The 22,303-nt window shown below is 41.1% G+C and overlaps 1 protein-coding gene across 1 annotated transcript in view; it reads right to left on the bottom strand.

Moving 5' to 3' along the window:
* The window catches only part of DCC (DCC netrin 1 receptor), a 592,838-nt gene that overhangs the window by 360,838 nt on the left and 209,697 nt on the right, over positions 1-22,303 (bottom strand). The window contains exon 2 of the mRNA XM_042804693.1: positions 12,877-13,197. Within this exon, the coding sequence (XP_042660627.1) occupies positions 12,877-13,197 (321 nt within the window). The remainder of the gene's footprint in view (positions 1-12,876; positions 13,198-22,303) is intronic.

Consider the following 22,303-nt stretch of genomic DNA (forward strand, 5'->3'; position numbering starts at 1 on the left):
CCACCTATGCCCAAGCATGTGCTATTTTAAGTACAGAAAGTATTTTCCAGCTCTGGAGCCCAGTAAAGGAAGGAGATGAGACTGCAGACACACTCCTCCTCAGCAGACATTGGCATTCAGCACACCCGCTCCTACAAATCTCACTCTTTGGCATTTAATTCTCCCCATTCACTGTAAATGACACTTAGGATCCAATTCATCATTATAAATGCTATTCCGAGAGCCAGGTCCCTAATGTTCAGGATATGTAGGGTGAGCAATTTAAGTCTAGGTTCACTGTGAACTCCAGATATTATATCCAACTACTCCAAACTACATGACACCAAGTTTGAAATGTAAGTATCAAATTACACTGAACTGTTCATGGTTAAGAAAATAACACATTTCAGCAAATGGAGCCAAAGCTCTTCCAAAGAAATACCTCCTTGTTCTTCTATAATCTTCTAAGATAAATACAGCTAATAAAATTATCCATTTTTACTGGCTCTACACTTTAGGCTTTTCTTGGGAAAAAGTTCTGATTGTTTATTCTATATTAGGCATGCAAGATGTTTATGTTTTAACTCTTGTAAGTAATAACTGCATTATTACAGTGCCTGGAAGAAGAGTTCGAAGAACTTCACCATAATATCTATTGTTAAAGTATATACAAATAACCTTCTACATTTTTCCTGTTACCTTGTACAATAAGACACTCATGATACTGCTGTTGGATAAGTGTGTATAATGTGGACATCCAACTAAGCAACAAAAACAGCAAGATATTTGGGAGGACGCTGAATATGCCAGTTTAATCAGGTTTATTTAGTCCAGAAAAAGTAAGAGTAAGGACAAGGAATCTGAGCAAGAGGTTCAACAGATTTTTAACGTGCTAGATTGTAATTAAAGAAATTATGATCCCTCTGTTGTTCTTGGTCATAAATAGAAGGACTAAATCAGATTCCTTAATATTCAAGATGATCTCAGTTGGACATCAGAAAATCTGTTCAGTGCACTGAAACACAACCAGGCTGGATAAGGCTGTTGACTGCTCCGCTGTCGTTTTGTGTACGGTTCCACCTGGAGCACTGCACGGAAGCGGCAGTGGCAGCTCCTCCAGGTTTGGTGGCCATCACTTCTCCACAGAGGGCCTGATCCTGCCTGCCCAGACGGCACATGCTGGGACAACCCACCGTGCAATTAGTATCAAGGGAAGAAAGGCAGAGGAATGTCTCCCTTCCATGGAACTAAGAAATGAAAGGGGCACCCTGCTCCTGTGCACTGTCAGGGCTGAGCAGACATGCACAGGGTGGAGCAACCACACACCGAGGAAACTCAGAGGTCAAAACTGCCATAACTTTGGGCTTTAAGTGCCTCTATGGTCAGACAGCAGCTGAGCAGGAATTTCAGGGCAGCAAATTCAAATGTCAGCGTCTAAACAGAAGCAAGCTTCCCTTTATTTCATTTTTTAAAAAGACCTATTCTTTGTTTCCCCCAATTGTAATACTGTGATAGTATTGTTTCTCATAGCATTATTTCTGTTTCTGCAAAATATTCTGTAGCAATAGGCTGACAAATACATCTGAAGCACTTGTACATCACACCGAGAAAGGCTCATAGGAAACACAGGTGGAGGACTTTGACCCCTGCAAATTCAGGTATGAACATTGCTACTTCCAAAGAACAAAAAAGGATCATAAAGATAAATTTTAAACCATAATTTTTAATGTAAAAAAAAAAAAAAATAATCCTTTTTGTCTAGAAAACTAGCAAGTCCAGAGCCCCTGAAAATGTAGATTACATAATTGGAGGCAAGGAAGACCAGAGGCATGCACAGTGCAGTAAGTCTGAGCCCCACTGCCCTGCTCAGACCCTGCTCACCCTGCCCTGCCAGCCCAGAGAAGGGGAGTTGTTCACAACAGCAAGGAAAGGGAGAAGAAACTCTCCTAAATGAAAATTACCTCCAAAAGGCTCAGCTTGAAGCTGGCAGCACCAGGAACTACATGTAGGTAGGTCCTTCTTTGCTCAGATGACTAAGACTTGGAGATGGACTAAAGGAGAAGGGGACACACTGAAAAAAGGCAGCAGAGAGTAAAAAGATTTTCAGCAAATCTCAGACAAGCAACGGGGTCTGGGAAGGTGATAATCACAAAGGCTTTTTTTCTCGCTAAAATTACTGCATCAATTATCACCTGTTCTGTCACAGCAGCCCCAAGAACACAAGAAATTTGAAAGGTACTTTTACATCTGGAAGAAAAACCCAAAAAGTTAGTTTATACCTCAAAAGAACTTACGAGTCAAGCATTTGTTTTCAGGCTTAGAACTTTATACCCTAAAAGCACCTTTGTCCTGTGCAATAAAGGAAAAAATGACAACACCAAGAAAACTGAGGTTTCATTTCCAGAAAACGCATCCCAACAGATCTATCAGATGGTAGGACACGGTCTCAGGGGAGGCTGTAGGAGTTATCACCCGCGTCTTATAAAACCAGAGCAGTCGATGATCAGCAAGCACGCTGTGGGAACAATCCTCTCCTGGAAGGCAAACTGGTCAGATGATCTACAGGCTGATGGCCACCTCCAGTGTCTATGATCTATTACACCCCATTATTTTAATTCACTAAAACTGCATGCCCTCGCCAACCAAGGCTGCTCCTTTTTCAATCCAATCTCCTCGTGTTCAGTCTAAGTAAATGTCTGCCAGGAACTAAAAATGGAAGCAAAACCTTTCTCCTAAATGAATTTTGCTAATTAAAGTCATGTTTCTATGCAGCATGAGGGTAGGAAGAGCAGGAATTGCTGTGGCATGCATTCTCGTCAAGCATTTCTCAACAGCCCAACAGTAGATGGGAACACAGTGCAGAAAACACTGTTTCTATTATCACCACACTCCCAAATTAAAGGAATATTGTACAGTAATGCAGTTCTCAAACACTTTTTTTTTATTGTGGCGTGTCAGTCTCCTACAGGTTGATAAAGTCATGAAATTGGAAACAATGAAAGAATCAGTGTGTCGACACAAATTTTATAATTTTAGCTACTGATTTTCAACCTTCCATTTTTATGAGCAAAATAATTTCTGCCTCACTGATGGCCATTTAAAAAAAAAAATTACAAAGGTCCCATTTTATCCCTAGGTATTTAGGTGTCATAAGTACCAGCAATCCTGCCATTAGAAGTATGACAACACAGGATTGCAAGAAGGCAGGCAACCCCCTCGCAGGGCTGCTGCCATCAGCCCTTCACTGCATTTTGCTGCCTGAAATTGCAGAGGAGCAGCCAACAGGAGTAAAAGCACATCCACGCCGTGCAACCGAAAGACACCAAGCACAACGAAGTGTACTGAACAACAGCCTTAGTCTTGGAAGAGGCCATTAAAAAAATAAATAAATAAAAACTTGCTTCTGTCCAAAGACATCTGCTGCTCCTATTGTAAAAGTTGAGACTCGGACAGGCAGGTAAGAGAGAAAGGTGAAGCAACAAGACAATACCAAGCCACGGGAGTATTGCTTCAGCATTGTCTCAGCATTCACGGTTTGCTGCGAAGGAGGGTGTTGAAGGGGCACAGCAGCATACTGGTAGGCACAAAATACATGCAGTTATAATGTAAGCTGGCATAAGCGACACCACTGTCGATGCCCAGCCATCTCCTTGGCGGCACCTTCCCCGCAGAGCTCTAAGCCCTCGCTACGAGACGTCCCAGCAGCACAGATCATCGGGAGGAGCTGCTCAAGCCAACAGAAGGTAGCACTAAACTGGAGAGACAAAACAGGATGCAACGCGGCGTTTCTCTTGCACTGATGCAAGCTTGCTGAATACCCTCTGCTCTGCTAGGAGTGGAAAATAAGCATGTGAAATAGTAAGTTTGGCAGGAAGCATCTGTTCCTCCGCTCAGTCCTCAGAGGGGAGGAGAAGGGAAGGCAGAGCAGAGCCTTGATGGTTACGAATCCAGAAGAACCTTTGCTGCAGTGACAGAATGGGAACCAGGGCCCGGGTATGCCTTCGCAGTCCCAGGGGACTCGCAGCATTAATGCAGATGAACAGATCGCTTTTCATTCCTGTGTTAAATATAGAGTTAATTATTCCCTCTCCTGACAGAAAGCATACCCAAGAGCAACGCGCATGGATACACTTCAAGAGATGTTTGACTGGAGCAGTCCTTGGGAGTCTGCCTCTCCCACGTCACTCACTGCAGTAACTTTAAAGTCAACAACAAAAGTAAAATTAAAAGCTGATGAAAGTGTTTCTGCTAATTATTGTGTTGGTGTTCAGGTACTTAAACATAAGGTGGAAAATTAGCAAAGACATGTATCTCCAAACATGTCCTACTTCTTCACTTACTATTTTAAAAGCAGGGGAACATTGTGGTGGAGCTATTCCCAGTTCACATTGATTGGGATCAGGTTAGCCTGCTTAATGGAAAGGTACAGTGTTAGAAAGATTGATTTTCTGTGGAAATAAAAAAAAAAAAAAAAATATCACACCCAGGAAAACAAATGAAAATTAAGGAGGAGGTACAGAGTTGGAATAGAGAAATGAGTGAAAGCCAGAACTGGGTGTTAATTGAACACCATAGGGGATGTCACAGACATGCTCCTCTTTGCCCTCATGTTCAAGGGACCCCCAAGTCGCTGGATTCTTAGCACATTTGAAGATATTTTACTTCTAATTTTTTATGAAAGAATAAAATACCTGTTTAAGTAACTGTAGTATTTTTGTTACCTTTAAATATTTAAGTAGCATGTTCAAAGTGAAGGTTAAGCAAAACATCTGCTTAGTTGCACTGTATCTAGAATAGATTATACCTAAATATAATGCTCAGCCTTCTCTACGTCTTTCTATTTGTGCCTACTTTCTCTCCGATTCTTCACCCAACAGCCTTTGATGACTGGCTTCATATAGTCCAAAGCTTATTTATTGCTTCTACCTGTTCAGAATAAAGAATTCGATATTTTCAGTGATGGGGCTGAAGTTGGCTGCCACGTTCCTATTAGCACTAGAAGTCAGTGGACCCATTCTATGAAAAGCTGATAATTCTCTGCAAAACCACATGGTGCTTAGTGACAGCTGCAATTACAAATAACAGCCAGTCACCAGAAGAATCCAGCTACTTATTCCTGAATTTTCACTGGAGTGGATATTCAAGGTATAAGTGTTCTGATATTCAATAGTCAATTAAATACTGAAATAATATAGGTAGGAATATCTTGCCTTCTTCTATAAGTTAAAGTTACTCCCAAGAAAGTAAAACCATCACCTACAGCTCTTGTGTCCTGCATTGAGAAATCCCGTCATAGCTTAACAGGGAAAAGGAGAGCAGCCTGTGGCAGCTCTGAATACAAGGCACCTTGGGAAGCCACTGAAATTCCACAAGACTGAAGTTGGGACAAATGCATAGAGGAATTAAGGATGTAACTCAAAACCCGCTACACTAGAGTGGTCATACAGAACAGAAACCTTCCCCATAGCTTTTTCACCTTACACAGTCAAAGCAGTAACTATCAACAATGTTGAAAATGACCGTTTCAATTAAAAAAAAAAATAAAAAAAAAATCAGTGATCACATCAAAAGGACAACTACCTTAACTGGACATGCTGGGCATTTTATTTGATTTTTTTTATTTTTTTGGTTGATTATCTCCTCGCACCTCCATTTACATCAGGGAAAGTAGATGTGTTTTATACACAAGACAGTGGAAAAAACTGGGACCAAAACAGAGAGTGGCATGTAAAGAGTCAAATATTTACCTGATTTCCTGATAGTCCTTTTCACACTTCAGATCTGCTTTTAAATACAAACGTGCTAATGAGGTTTAATGGCATGACAGAGTATACATTTGTGCAGGAGTGGTGCATGTGGATCTTACAAATACAACAAAGGAACATTAAGCAGTGATAAGCAGGAGTGAGCACTCGGGAATTGTCCATTCCATTAAGCAAAAAAACTATTAAGCACTGTAGGTCATCAAGGGATGTAAAAAATGGTCCCACAGGCATATATTATTATAGCATGTAGCAAAAAGAAAAGAGAAAAAAAAAAATCTAAATGAGCTAGCTAGTCCTTAAACACCAGACTTAACCAATTCCTGATTTGTCCTAAGTGGTGCTGTACACACTGTGTGCCATATTCTTTTATATAAAATATAAATATAAAAATGCATATTAGAGAAAAACCTGTCGGCCAAAAGTTCATAAATATCCATTTATTTTGCTGAATCCACTATCAAGGGATGATATTTGCAATCAAATTTTCCAGCTGTAACATCTGTTCTATAGATTTAAGACTTGACTTTTCTTTGTTATTATTTATTTTACCATTTATCAAGAAAATCAATTTCTGGAGCTCCAAAATGAGTTTGAGAGGGAAGTAGATTTTCCTTTACTTTTGCTTACCACTTTTATTATGGTTTATGAATTCACATTAAATAGCCTAAAATCTCCTGTGATCAGGAATCAAAAAAGATAGGAATGAAAAAAAAATACTAAGTCACTACTGGCTAATTTTAGTTGTTATAAATCAAGTTATACCGCCCAAATGATTAATTTCTGGAAGTAATTTTCTGTCTTCATAAAAAAGGAAAGTGACTATTATAGATCTAGGGAATGAAAAATGTGCAACACTCAGAACATGTTTTGTTTACTCTGTCTAATACAGTATTTCCCAAATTTTGGTTTCCTGTGTTTATCCCATAGTTTCTTAAAAGTGTTATCTCCTTGTGCCACTCCAAATGATTCATCTTCATCCTTACTTCATTAAAATCCAAAAATACTGGTAGGCAATAGTATCCAACATCGTAGTTCACAATTTCTTAGCCATTCTGTGTACACTTAAAATCAATCTTCTAGAATTATCAGTGGATTTATTATATTGAAAAAATAATTTAGTGTTCCAGCTTCATTGTTTTCCCAAGTGGGGATTAAAATTTCTTCACATCTGCAAGATTTTAACCTTGGGTTCAACATCTGTCCTCACAACTGGTCCTCCACTACTTGAAGTCTGGCAGTGCTGTTACAGAAACATCAATACAGCACAAAGTGTAGTCACAAGAAACATAGGGCTGTAATTTTAAGTCCAGTTACGTTGTCTCTCCGGAATCTGCTGGTGTTCTGTTTAGACAAGTACACAGCAAAGTTCTGATTCTCACCAGCACAATTATAAAACACTCCACAGATTTTTTTTTTTTTTTCCCTAATACTGAAGAAACAACCTGGTAAAACAGGGTGCCATGGGCAGCAGTCTCGCATTTAAAGCTGAGGAACACCCTGATGGTGTCAAACACCATTTTGAAATAATTTTAAATCATTTGAAGCTCCTGACATCAGTTGTTGCTTGAGTGATGTTTTTTTTGGGAGCATAAGGGCCAACTTTCAGCAGAAGGAGAAATATGACAAATGTTTTTTGTTTGTCCTGTGATGCTTGCTCAACAGTTTACTCCCAGAACAAATGTAGTCGCTGCAACAATTTGAGAATTCCTTTCTTTTGCTGCCCTTGATGTTAACCTTCAGAACAACCAGAAAGTTCCTTCCACAATAAAAGAGAAGTTTAGTGAGACAGCATGTAAGGTGCCACCCTGTGACACCTGCCATAACACTGCATTAAAACTTTTTTCACAAAATTTAGTCATTCAGGACCTCAAAGGACAACACTGGCCAGATGTACTTTTCCACTGACTGCATCATAAAGGGAATATTTTCAACTTATTTGACAAAGCATGTCTTAACTATTCTTCTACGTGTTTTGTTAGTGTGTTTTAGTGGTGTTTTTTTTTTTCCCTCCTCCAGAATAACCCTGATTTCAAGGTTAAGGAAGGCAAATTTCTTGAAGAAAGAAATAATTAAAAGGCACCTAGATGTCCAAATGTTACATGCATAATAAGAATTTACTGACACACATCCCACACTGATGACTGACAGAGTATTCAGGTGAGCTTTATGGATATACACTGTTCATATAGCCTGTAGACATCTACTACTGGTGATTACCAAAGCCAGGACATTGGTCTAAAGGGATCTATAGCTGTGATGTACCTTATCTATTGTTTGATTCAGGTTTTTTGTTGTTTTGGGGGAGGGGTGCAGGGGGTGGAGGGGTGTTTGTTTTGTAGCTGTTTTTTTTTTAACAATAAAAAAATTATTATAATTTTCAGCATAAATCATTTTCTAGTTCTAAATCATCACAACCACACACAAAAGAGTCTTCTCTCATCATGCCAGAGAGCAGGTCTTCACCAAAGGGCTGGATGACGATAGTGCAGGAATTTCACTATAAAGTAACCTTGGATTCCGCTTTTTATCATCCGCTGAAAGACTAAGGTTTCAGACTGACAGTAACGCCAGAACCTTTGAAGGCCTGTTCCTGCAACAGTCTGCAGAGACATAAGACAAGGTAGTGTGGTTTCTATCTGAAATCCTACCAATTACTAGAAATACCAATAATCAGTAGTCTGTTAAATAGGGAGTTTTAGTAGGTTGCTAGAGAAGGAAGCGGCTCTTGGTTTCTCTCCAGTGCTCTCATTTCCCTTTCAGCCTGGAACACTTTTACAGCTGGAGCACGTCAAGACTGTAAAGACCCTTGAGAAGTTCTTAGAAACGGTGTATTTTCCCATACATGGCAGGCTTCATGCATAAAATTCTCAACTGATTAAAACCAGTTTTCATTTGCTACATTTTCTTTATTGAAAGCACTTTAAGCCATGAAAGTATAAGGGGAAGGGTTTTAAAAGGGCAATATACTTTCAGTACCCCTGAGCAGTCTGTTCCATGCAGAGTTGACTTACCTTTTAGCAGTGACTGCTTTATTGACTGTTAATGCTTTAAAAAGTGTGGTGAAATCACGTTCAGAGTCTTTGCTGCAAGAAAGATATATGTCCCTTATGCATACCAGTGGTTTGGCAATTTTAACCTCCAAAGACATAAATGTTGATGTATTCTATGTTGCCAAACAGCACAGTAAGTACTTAAAATGCTGTGAACAGACCTATAGTTTAAAATGACACTACCCAAGATTAGATTGTAATTCAGTGAATGAATCTATTCCTAAAACCTGCCTGAAATATTAAAGCTCATGATCCTTCCTTTAAAAGAATGAAATCTTGCACAGAAATGGGAGACTAAGTGAAATGAGGATATGCACTGTTGACACAAACACCATCTTCCACTCATCAGGACACTGCAATCACACGTACCATCATCATCTCCTTTGGATGAGAGCATCAAGCTGTCCAGAAAAAGTCTGTTTAGCAGCAACACCTTGTACATCATACAACAGATCAGAAAGATTCACTTTTCAAGTGTTTACTATCCTATCCCAATCCTCATCTCCGTAAAAGGAGGCTTTTCTGAACATAGGCATCTTATTTGCTTTGCCAAGCAATGATTAACACAACATACTGAAGTGTGAGACCTTCATTTCTCCTTTTGCCCTCTCTCCCTTACTCTGTCGTGTTTCCATCTGCCAGTGCCTTAAGTCAGTGATGTTCTGCCAACATTTCACAGTCATTCCCTCAAAAAAAAAAAAAAAAAAAATAAAACACCATAAAAAAAATACCACAGAAATTCTGCTCATTCAGGAATACATGTCCTTCAGAGCGCAAAATACCACTTTCTACTTGAAGAACTTGTTGCCAATTTTAAATGCTGTACATCTTGTATTTCACCTTATAATATGAAATCTTTTCACGCAATCGGGAAAGAATCAGAGTGACCAAGGTCAGAAGGCACCTATGGTGACTGTCTAGTCTGGTGGCCTGCAGAAAGCAGGGGCAGTTACCAGCAGGTTGTGCTGGGTTACATCCAGCTGGGGCTTGAATATCTCCAAGGTGGAGACTCCACAGCACGCCTGGGCAACCCATTTCATGGTGTGATTACCGTTGTAAGAAAAATGTTTATGTTTAGTATTCAGTATTTCAGTTTGTGTGCATTGCCTTTCGTCCTTTTCACTGTCTTTCCAATTAAGAAATCTTTATCAGCTCTTCCAGTTTCAGCCAGATCGTTCTTGAACACAGTAGGTCCCCCCACCGTCTCTGCAGGGATACCAGAGCAGGGCCTACCATGCAAAGTGCAGTTCTTCCTATGAAAAGCTCAAAATTAGAGCTGGGCACAGCACAACAGGGAACACTCACGTATGTGCATTCACCTAAAAAGAATCATTGGAGTGATTTTATTAGTTAGTGATTGCCAACAACCAAGATCAAGGCCAAATAACAAACTGGAAAAAAGCCGTACTTGACAAAGTGCAGCTTTGTGGGCTACCTCTGAGGGTGACTTGATAGGAGAGTGACCAATTTCTTTGCATCTGTGGGGCTCTCCATTGCTTTGGGTAGGAAACATAACACAGAATTACATACACTACTGAGGATGTGAGGTTATGTTACCAGAAATTCAGACAGAAGAGCGGTGGGGAGGAGGTAAATTATGAAAGAGCCAAGTATCTTATTACCCATTTACTCAGTGTGCTGGGCTTCTTTGGTGGGGTTTTTGGTAGCAGGGGAGGGGGCTCCAGCAGTTCCCCCCTGTGAGAAGTTTCCCGAAGCTCCCCCAGCTCCAAGCTGGACCCACCTCTGGCCAGGGCTGAGCCAGTCAGCTGCACCTCTGTGATAACATATTTAAGAAGGGGAACCTGGGATGGGTGAGGGGACTTGTGAGGGGAAGTTGAGAGAAGGACGGATGCCCAGGTCAGAAGAAGGGATGAGGAGGAAGGGGGTGCGCTGGAGCAGAGCCCCCTGTATCCCATGGGGAGATGGCAGGGCCACCCCCCGCCACCCAGGGAGGTCACCGGTGGAGTGGAAGCCAACCTGCACCCCGGGACAGGCGGCTGCGCTTAAAGGAGGCCAGGACTCTGAGGGAAGAAGCGGCCCCCACTGTGGTGGTTCGGTGCTGGGAGGGCTGGAACACGCGGGGGGACCCACGGCGGAGCAGCTCAGGAACGGCTGCGGCCCGTGGGGAGGGACTCCCGCCGGAGGAGGTTGGTGGAGAACTGTCTGCAGTGAGAGGGGAGCCCTGGGGAGCAGGGGAGGGCTGTGCAGCGTTCCCCCCAGCTCCCGAGCAGGAAGGAGCAGGAGCTGACTGTGACCCCCATCCCCTGCCCCCTGCGCCGCTGGGGGAGGAGGGGGAGAGATGGGGAGCAGAGCTGAGCCCGGGGAGGAGGGAGGGGTGAGGGGGGGAAGGGGGTTTGGGATGTGGTGGCGCTTCCCACTGTCCCACCTTGTCTGTTAAGTGCTGTCTTGTTAGTGTTTGAGTTAGTGATGTTTCTTTTTACTTCCCCTAACGAGTCTGTCTCCTGCCTGTGACCATAATGGGTGAGTGACTCCTCCCAGTCCTCAGATGGATTCCTTGAGTCATTCCTGCTCCATATTCTTCCCCCCACCATTTCTGATGGGGGATGGAGTGAGTGAAGAGCTGAGTGGGGCTCAGTTACCCTCTGGGCCTAAACCATGACACACATATACCATAAGAAAATATGCCTTTTTTAGCTGGTAGAAAAAGATTTGGAGAAGGTGAATTGATCTTCAGTTTGAAGGGTCTTAACACTGGAAAAGGCACCAAGTTCATGAAGGACACTGGAGAGACCATCTAGGAAGCAAGCTGCCTGGACTCCCTCCTAGTACAACTGGTTAGAGTTTAGGAAGACAGGATGGAAAAAAGTTGTAGAACTGGACTGAATTGAATTTCAATTTTACTTTACATCCCCATGTTGTTCAAAATGTGGCAGGACAGCCAGACTAGGTAGTGCACAGACTAGGTGCCTGGAGACCTGAAGAAGAGTGCATCTCCCGCAGTGGGCTGTGTGAGCTCAGCAAGGTAAGACTGAAAGCTTCAACACAGATGGACTTTTAACTTTTCCTCATGTAAGCAGCACAAGCTGCTCCTTCACATAACCAATGCACCCGAATGAACTCATAGCTCACCTGTGCACTAAAGGCTGTAAGTGTCAATCATCTCCCTGGCATAAAAGAATATTTTAATCTCTTTTCCCAAGGTTACTAAGTTAACACCTGTGGATGGCTGTTCAACCCCTGTCAAGGCAAGGCAGCCAGGGTATTCTTTAACAGACCTAAATCAGGGAGATCAGCAATACACAGTAGCTCCATCCATACAGAGAGTAGAATAAAAAGCACCCCCTTAGAATTAATAAAATTCTTAAGTAATGTTCATAAAGAAAATTATTCTGACCTTTAGCACATTCAAGTTGGTATCAGTTACTACGTGATTTTGGGTTCCTTTGTAGATTTTATTTGAACGATCTCCAAACCTATTTTTTTCCCAATAATTAGATTATTAAGAACCTGCTACATGCTTCTACAGGCTGATGAAGAGGCAAAAGACCCCTTTAAATCTTCAAACACCTTTCACAAATGTATCTGTTAAGTCAATGAGAAACCGTAAGTGTTCTTGGATCCCTGGTAACAGACTTCTGTTATTTCTGCCGTGTACCTACAGAAGTGCTTTAAAGGAAATACAAAGAGGCTGCCAATTCCAGCAAGCTGCATAATGAGTTCCTGCCTATGAAAAAGTTCCTAAACCATGAAAATTTGTACACTCAGTGCCCTACGGAAGTTTGGCTTTTTTTTTTTTTTTTTGGTGATCTTCAATTCATCAGAAAAAGCAGTTAATTTCCAGCTTCAGAGGTTTCATCTATTTTGAAGACAATAAATATGCAGCAGATAGCTCAAAGCAACAAAGAGGTGATTAGACATATTTAAACAAGAATAATACCTTGTCAGAAATAAATTACTGTCGCAGAAGCGTCTTATCTAGCTTTACTTCTTTTGAAGAGGGGAAAAAGAGAAAACCCACAGCACTTGAAGTGCTTTTATGTACATTTTCTGCTCTTATTTTTTAAAAGCTTCTCACAAAGAGTATTTCCAGCAGTCCAAAAGGTAAGAATGTTTCTCCCTACCTGCTACCATGACCTTCGCCGTCCGACTGATGATAGCTCCAATGCCTTCTAGAGATGCTTCACACTGGTAGAGACCTTCATCTGGCTTGTGGTGCCTGGAGTGGACTATGTTTTGTATCAAGAGTGATCCGTTGGCCAGCTGCTGCCTCCGTTCATCAACTGCCAGGTTTAAGAAGACTGCGTCTTTCTTCCATTTAATAACCGGAGCTCCTTGATCCGACTCTGCTAGGCAGTTCAACAGCACATTGCTTCCACGCATGGTGACAGCATCTGAAGGCTCAGTCAAGAACCTCAATGATGTAAAAGTATTAATCTGTGAACCTGAAACAGCAAAACGATAAAACAAGGAGTAAATATTGGTTATACATTTCTATGGAGGAAGAAACATACTATATTAGCTACAGAAATTCAATATAAGATGCTGCCATACAATGCCCAGAGGCACCATAGATACGGCTGGCAAACACTGTAAGAAATTAAGCTATGTTTCTCTGCAAATCGTTAACACACACACACACAGAAAGCATAAATTATATTTTTGTCCCATCACTACAAAACCAGTATCTGTAGATAAACAGATCTTTCACATGCCAAACATGGAGATAGAGAAAAGCTAAAAATCTGTACAACTGTATACACATGAGGTGGAGATTAGCATAAAACCACCGTATTTCTTGGGGTTTATCTGGAAAATTTAATGGATTACAGGACCTACTCTGGCCACATGCACTGAAATGCATTTCAGTGTGTCTAGCACAAACACAGCATTGGGCCTTTCTTTGTTTGTTGTTAGCAAACAAGTGAGAGGAAAGCATGCATGGCCGCCATCTGACCATCTATCAGAAACAGTGTCAGAACCTTAAGGTTCTGGACCATCTTCCACCTCACCAGAACAGTGTTCTCCTCACTGTCAACCAGTCTGGCCACTTCTCTCCAGCAGGAAGCAAGAGAAAAACCATATGAGCACATCCCTTGTATAGAGAAGAGGCAGGGGAGGTGTAGAGAGTGCCAACCCTGCAAGCTGCACACCAATCCCACCCCAGCACTGAACACCTGAGGTCTCCACCTGCTGCAAGAACACAGGGACCAAATTCTTGTGCGGGACTTTGGTAACCAATCAACTTTCTATAGTTAGGGGATAAATCAGAGTGTAAAGGCACAAGGAGATGCTTTCAGAGCAGGGTGCCTGCTGAAGAGTAGAAAAATCATTTAAATGCTCGAGAACATGTGGATGAAGTTACACCAAAGGGCACAATTCAAAACAAAGTGGTCTTTACTACATCAAGCATTTTCCAATAATTTCTAAATGGGGCAAAGCACATACAACTTGTATTTCTAGACAACACAGTCTTCTCAAGTCTCAGTGACTATACCTGAATAAGAAATATCAGAGTAGTTTCCAAAATCTCATAACAGAATCCAAGTTTCTGACACATCACTGGTTTGCCTATCCCACCTTGTCCAGGAGCAGCGTCTCTGAGGTGTTCCCAGACAGACAAGGCTGCTCCCCAACCTCCACCAAACCCCATGCCAGCGACAGCACCACTGTTCTGAGCACCAGTGCATGGGGAACAGAGTTTTCAAAGAGCTGCATATTAATGCAAAAAATTACTTTTTTTCTTCTTCATCATCAAATGAATCCTTTTACCTCATTAGAGCAAACAAAAACAAAAATTTATGCGATAAAAAGATTCAAAAAACCTTTTAGCTCTAAGAAAAAGATTAATTTCTATTTTAGGTCTCAAATCAAAGCTTCCTAAGAATGTATAAATAATAATGCATAAACAGCCACTTGGCATTTTCTTTATAGAAATTAATTTTCTTGTCAAGTACTTAGTTCCACTCATTCACTAACTGAAGTAACTAGGTACCAGATTTTCCTTCAAAGCACATAAACAAAGAAGTTGTGGCTTCAAAAAAATGGATAAAATTTAACAAAGGACAATGCAAGAGTTGGAAGCCTCAACTTGGAGAGTACTTCAGGCACAGTAACAATAGCAGCATAAGAACTTAGACTAAAATGTATTGTCTAATAACATCAGGAAGAGTAGTAAAACCCTGACTTGTTTTTCATCTGTCTTAATGCTCTGATTTCAGTTACTGGAAGAAGCACATCAGAATTTGGACCAAAAGCTGCATTTTGACAGAGGACACTTTTGCCATAGAACATAGGTAATATCATAGAAGTGTATTTACAATGCATGCAAGAACACTTATTTTAGAAACATGTGTTCCTTTCCCTTCTCCCAAAGGCAACTGTGTTCTATTTGTAAATCACAGTTTCTTGTTGGACATTTTATTTATGTCACCAACACTTATAACACAGCTGTTTATGACAGCATGTTAATGATTTTATGTGGCTATTATCACAAGTAAATAATCCACTTCTGCAGAAGAAATGGGGTTATGACAGCTTCTAGTGTAGCAAATACAGAAGTTACAGAAGTTAAACAAAAGATTAACTTTCTTTTCATGCTATTACACTTGCAGTTCAGTTGCAATTTCAGCTATTCACATCCTTTGCAAAAGGCATATTTAACCTAAATTGCTTTACTACAAGGAACCTAACAGCTTGAATAACCTGGAAAGCTTTCTGAATGTGAGAAAAATTCAAATCTTCTTGGAAATATTATTTGTGGAGTTGTAAGTAATGATGACATCTTAAAAATGAAAGAAAATGACCATGAGTTTTTAGAAGAAATTACTTGGAAGGGTAAGAATCTAATGGCCACGTTTCTGTAGAATGTAGGTGCTGAAGGAGAAGGTAGAAAAGTACTTGAAAATCCCATCAGTACCTAGCTGCATATTTGAAGTATTAGCTCAGTTTAGAAAGCCCAGCTGCAAAATTACATCTGAAGCTAGGGCAGTCTGGACAGCTTCCCCAATTACATATCATCTTATTGTACCCTTGACTTCCACAGATTGTATCCTTAATTTCTACCTCAAGCAGGAGACACTAAACCCAGTTCCTCTAGACCAGAATATAAAAAGGAATACACTACATCCAATACATAAATCTATTATAGCACCTGGGAGAAAAAGAAAATAATAATAATTTCACAATATAATCCAGGATAAACCACCTCAGCCATTGCTGAATTAAGGGAGACACAAATTCCAGGCTTGATCAGACTGGATCACAACACACCTCCACGCCTTCCTGCTACATGCATAAAACTAAGGACTGTCACCTGAGGAAACAAAAGATCCACATATCAAATTAAGAAAATTTTTAAACTTTACTTGCAACGAGAAGCCAAAGTCTGCCAGCACAGTTTATGAAATGCATACTGAACATGCTCTAACCAGGCTGATAGAAATTTCAGCTGCAGTAGAGGACAAATAGCCATAAGTTACAGCCCAATTTCTAAAAGACTACCTCACAGTTGGCCTCAGAAAATGCTTATTTATGGTTTCTTATTATTGGGCAGTTCTTCTCAGGGGGAACATAACCTCTGTATTCACTGTACATTCACTAAGGACAGTGCATACTTATGTCTGTACATATATACAAACAAAGCAGAGCCTATGAAAGAATTCCTAAGACACTGTAGAAAACGTGAATGAGTGCAATTTCTCCAGCAACTTTTCTTAATGGCACCTTTACTTTGAGGCCTAAAACTTAAAAAGCATTTCCCTAGATCCCTTTTCTACTGTATAGTATGTATTCTGTTTAAAAATGTCAGGATTTCAGTTCGTACTCAAGCCTAAACCAAACACCACCCATGCTACCGCTGCCCCAAGGTAAGCCAGCCGAGGAAACGCGGCAGAACAGCCCGTACTTACGCTGCTCCTACAGATCCTTTGAGTCCATACTGCCTAAAATCCCCCTGCCCTGAGAACAAGACCAAAGCAAAGTTCTAAGCTTATGGAGGTCTTTCCTCCTGAGGCACTCGCTGCAGTGTGCTTTCTCTTTCCTTATTCTCCAAAACCAGAAGTTCTACCCCCAGAAACACTCAGTGCCTCCACCCCTCTGTGCTAGAAATTCAAGGGCAAAACCCCTAGTCCCAACCGGAGGCAGGAGCAAGCATTTCAGGCTCCAGTCTGACCACCAGCCTAACAAAGCAGAGCTCAGCCAGCTGTGTCTCCAGCTACCTATTGCACAGCTTCTCAATAGCTGGAAACACGAAGCTGATGAAGAAGTTCTTTAATACCTCCCCTAGTCCTGGGGCAGCTTCTTTGCTGTTGCACATTACAATAAGTCTTCTATCTGTAACGGCTGCAACGGTAATCTACTTTGCCATTATCATAAGCAGAGTAAGGGAGTTATTTTAAAACAGGGATGCTAAACCTACAATTTAATCCTTACTGCAATAGCTGAGCTGAAACAGAAATCAAAGGAGGAAGAAAAAAGGCGGTGGCCAGGCAGGAGAAATAGGAGGCGAGGAGCTCTTCTAAAATTCACCATAAAACATGCTCATGTTTTCCCATTTCCGAGTTCTGCTCTCAGTGGGAGTGGGTCTCTCCCTTTATCTGGTATTTCTGCTAATACGCTTAATTTTTGTTCCGTACTTACTGGCAATCCTTCAGAGCTCCAAGACACCGAACAGCTAAGAAAAGGCCATGGTCATTAATAGTCACCAAGTTCTTGTTCACATTTACAGTGCGCCCTGATTTGATGTTCTCTGGTACGGTTTGCAAAAACCAACCTACACCTATAGCAGTTAACGCTTTCTTGTAACATCTGCATCACAGCAAGGATGTCCTTGGGACACCTTGCTTTCCCTGGGACTTGCTTCCAGGCTCTTTGCCTCTCAGAGACTTTAAAAGAATAAGAGAGGGAAGTGCCATTATAGCCATTTCATCTGTTGCAATAAACACATTCACCTTCTACACGCAAGCTGTCAGTTAAGGTCCAGCACTCACACATTTGACGAAAAGAGACTTAAAGGAAACTAAGAGTCCTACAAACCTGAGGCTGCTGAAACCGATGGCTGCAGGGCACCTTAGTGCTTCCTTTTCCCTCTGACTACAGTCTGCACAGAACAACTATGAACACAGATTTATGAGATCTATGGCTTAACTACAAACTTAAATGGAAGCGCTGGGAAGATTAAATACCTCCTACACAAAGCTTCCGTGTCAGCTATTCCGAGCACATCTGTGTCATCAAACAAGCCTCTAGCACTGCTTGGAGATCTGAAGCTCTGGGGTCAAGGAGAGTGCCCTTGGCAATAGCCCATGTGTCCTTTAGCCAAATAAAGGAGAAGAAAACTTGAAGCTAAAAGACCCCATCCTCGGTCCCTTGCTGTTTTACAACCAAGACATTACCCTATGTGATGACCTGCTTTGTGATACAGGAATAAAACTAATGGGCTTCTCACCCTGACAGGTAGCATCAGAGTAACTTCAAGGTTATCATTCTCCAGGCCACAGACGAAATTAACATTTAAAAGATGATCTCTCATGTGCTTCTTAATCAGTCCCTTGCTTTGAATCCTCCACTTCCCGTTCTGGCTTTGTGAAATGTAATCTTCCAGGGTGGGTTTTTTTCCCCTTCATGTTCTGCATCAGTTGCTTCCATTATAGAGAGGGAAGAGATGTCACAGTTGTAAAAGCATTTGACCAGGCCACCCCTGGAGCTTTCTTCTTTTTCAAATAAACATTAAGAAATAAGACTTTTGCACACAGACCATTTGAAATGTGTGAATACAGAAATACCCCCCAGTCTAACTGAAATTTGGTAGCGGAGCAATGTAGCTGAACTAAGTCTATTACAATGAAGTGTATTTATGGACACTTGGAGTATACATTTTCTCAGAGGATATTTTTTTTTTCCCCTTCACCTACAGAGCCTGCATAAATTAGTTCAATGGCCAGGCTAATAAACATTTATTTACATACTTACGTAATGCAGAATATACAGCAAAACTTAATACAGTTTTATCTGTTTGCACAAAATACACTAATATGAAGCATAATATATATTAAAAGGAGAAATCTTGTTTTAATGTTTTTATCATAACTTATGGTGTGCCTTCTGGGGTGCTGAATATTTCATTTCAGATCTATGAAATTTTGAAAATCTAGCCTCATACCTGCATTTGATGTTCAGATGTGGAAATAAAATGCTCCAAGAAATGTACAGTACAACACAAACGTGTGGTACGTGGAAGCATTGTTCAGTTTTTACATAAAAATGAACATATACTTTTTATCAGGACTTTATAATGACATTTCAAATCACTGAATTTTTAGATGGTGCTATCGTATGATTTTGGACTGTACTAAAAGTGCTTGTAACAATTCCATTATAACTCCTCCATATTCAATGAATCATTAGAACACACAACAACTGTCTGATTTTTACTTTTAAGCTTTAATTTGATAAAAATAAGGTGTTTAGGTGATTAACCACTAAGGGTAGTGCCTCCACACCACAGTACCCCACCGCTTATATTCAGAGTGCTCAAAACTCCAGTTACAAAGAACTTTTGCTGGGTGCAACTGATGAGCAACACCTAGAAAAGGGGCTTTATCTGGGCCAAGTCTCAGACCACTAAGCAAATCCATCATTTCTGTCCCACATTCAATCCATACCACTAGTGTAAAATCAGTCATATAAAAACAGTAAATGAGCCCCTTATCAAACTGAACAAGCTGAGTTTCACGTGCAGTTCTGCTTGCCAAAGAAAGAATGACCCCATGCAACAGATGGGTTTGTCGCATCACCTCACGCACTCAGATTTAGTTGGGCTGTGAATGTTAAAAGAACTCTGATGGAATAAGAGAGGCAAGAGCACACACATGCAGATGCTCCTTTCTGCTACCCCTCCAACTACCGAGGTCTCTAAAAGCAATGTTTATTGGTTGGACCCATTCGACTCCTTTCCCAGCAAAGATATTTGGGATAGACCACTAATTTGGAGAACAGCTCCATGGCTGTCCCAAGCTGATCTCTGACCAGTGAAAGAGGCACTCCTTCCCTTTCTCCAGCCCCAGGCGTACGCTCCTGGGGCTTCCCTTGCTTTGGCTTCAGAAAACAGGAAAATACAAAAGCCAGCTTGACCTTCCGACCTTCAGAAGAAAACCACTGTTCTCAGTCAGATCAGATGCCTTGTAACCAAGCCATAAAACACAAGGCAGAGGGCAAGAACACAACCATTTAGAGGACGAGGGCTGAGGAATTAAAAAAAAAAAAAAAAAAAAAAAAAAAAAAAAAAAAAAGACTGTCTTCTGGCAGATGCCTGCTGTTAGTCTGGTTTGAGCAGAGGCAACACACTGGCTGTGCTGTACAAAACAACTTGAACAAGTACCTGCACACACACAGTTTGCTAACTTTGCCCATGTGCCCCATGAAACTCAGTCTACGGCAGCCACTGGAAGAAACAGAGCTCAGTTCCTCTGAGCAGAGGACACGTTATGTCAGGCATTGGTAGGCTTGCCTTGAAACAGTGTGAGTGATTTTCATTCCCTTACTTTAGTCAAATCAGTTTGATGAACAAAGCCTAGTCGCCCTGACCAACAAGCTCTGCAGTATACACTGCTGCTTCTTCATGCTTATAAATCGATTTAAGTTACAAGTTCATGGAAACAAAATCAGAAGATCCAGTTATCCCTGGAATTAAGTGAGAGAATCATTTTGCTTCCTGCACAGCACAGAGGACAGACGGTACAAGGGTATTTGGCTATGTTGATAAACATGGATAATATTGGAGGATGACTAAGATTTGGTCATCACAGCAGGATACAGCATGTCATTTGGTCCAAAGCTTTCCAGAACTTCAGGTAGGAGCCATCACAGACCTTGGGAAACCCAAACAGAGCCTGTGGTTTTCTTGCAGCGGAGGTGGTGGTGAATTGGATTTTCATTTTGAGCACCCAGAAAGGACTGCTGTACCGTTAATTGCACCGACTTGGCAGTTCAATTTTTTCCTATGTGCTTTTGTTTTGAGGGCTTCAATTACATTATCAGAAAATCTTATTATTTGCTGGGTTTTCCTCAGTCTTCCTCAAGATAACCTGTACCTGCACCTGCCAATTTGCATATAGGAGTTCCACAAAGAAAAAAAGATAGCACTGTATCTACAGACAGAGGCACAGCATTGTTGGTACTTCCTGTACTTCCCATATATTAGATTTAATATACTTTTCAAGATTAAGGAAATATAAAAGCAAAGCTAACATGCACATTCCTCGAGAATAACAATGGTTCAAGGTGTCTGAAAGCAGTATTACCATCTGGAATCTAATAATTTTGAATAATCCTATTAAGTTTTCAAACAGCTCTCAGCAGAAGACTCCAGCAGGGAAGAGGCCGTGTGAAGTTCATTTCCCCAAAGTACATCACAACACTGGCATCTTGCTGGTTCCAGTGTTCTCCCCAGCAGATGCTTTGTCTTCCCAACAATGAAAGAAATTACTCCCACAACTGTTGAAAATACATCCAAGACATACCAAATTTCAGGTTTGCCTATCAGAAATGGTCTGTTCTCCAAAACAGTGCATTTAAGGAGTCAGCTGAGCGTGGCACTATACAACAGGGCCGATAAGTTAACTCCATCCTGACAGCTACAGTATGTCAAAAGCTGCCTACCAAAACTCTCTCTCACACATCTTGGAGATCTACATGCAACCTTCTCATTTAGTAAGTTATGGAAGAGATATTTCCACGCTGAATCTTCAGAGCCCCATCCTTCTGACAGTGTTTCAGTCTGCTGCATCCCAAAGGTGCATTTCAGAGTCCACAGCAGCAGAAGAAAATGCAGAAGAAACACCAAAGATGTGCCTGGCTACAGATATGGGGCTAAATAAAACAGATCAAATAAGTGAATTTTAGGTCTATAACTGTAGAGGCAGAAAATTAAACAGAATAAAAGTCACTTAGATTATGTTACTATTAGATTAAATCACCTAAATAAAGCATGCATGGGGAGGGGGTGAGGGGATCAGGGCATAGCAGAAAGTAACACCAAGCGTGAGAGCGAAGGGCAGTGGTAAAGGAACAGTCAAGAAGCAGGGAGAAAGAGAAAAAGGAAAGGAAAGAAAAAAGAAAGAAGGAAAGAAAACAAAAAAATCAATCCAGCACTGAATCCAAACCAAGCAGAAAAGGGCTAAAAGGGGAGAGTTGAGTGGAATATAAACAAGAAAAGGCCCACAGATCTGGCAAGATGCAGGTTTTTACCAGTCATTGTGGGAAAAGTCAGACTGCAAGAAGGAGACATGAGCCAACAGAATAGACATCCGTGCTTAGATGAAAGGGCAAAGGAGGGCAAGAGCTGGAGAGGGCAAGGACATGGAAACGTATGTAAAGGAGAAAGAAAGAAGTCAGGTGAGAAAGAATAAAGAGGAGGATGAAGAGATAATGAAGAGCGAGAGATACTGAGCTAAAACATCAAAAGAATACTTCAGTTGCTGAAAAAGGAAATCCCTTGGAAGAGCTTTAAGTTAGAGAGACAGGCAGAAGGAGCAAAAACAATGCCAGTAC

The sequence above is a fragment of the Tyto alba genome, unplaced genomic scaffold, assembly GCF_018691265.1.
Source record: "Tyto alba isolate M040663 unplaced genomic scaffold, T.alba_DEE_v4.0 Super-Scaffold_42, whole genome shotgun sequence".
Lineage (NCBI taxonomy): Eukaryota > Metazoa > Chordata > Aves > Strigiformes > Tytonidae > Tyto > Tyto alba.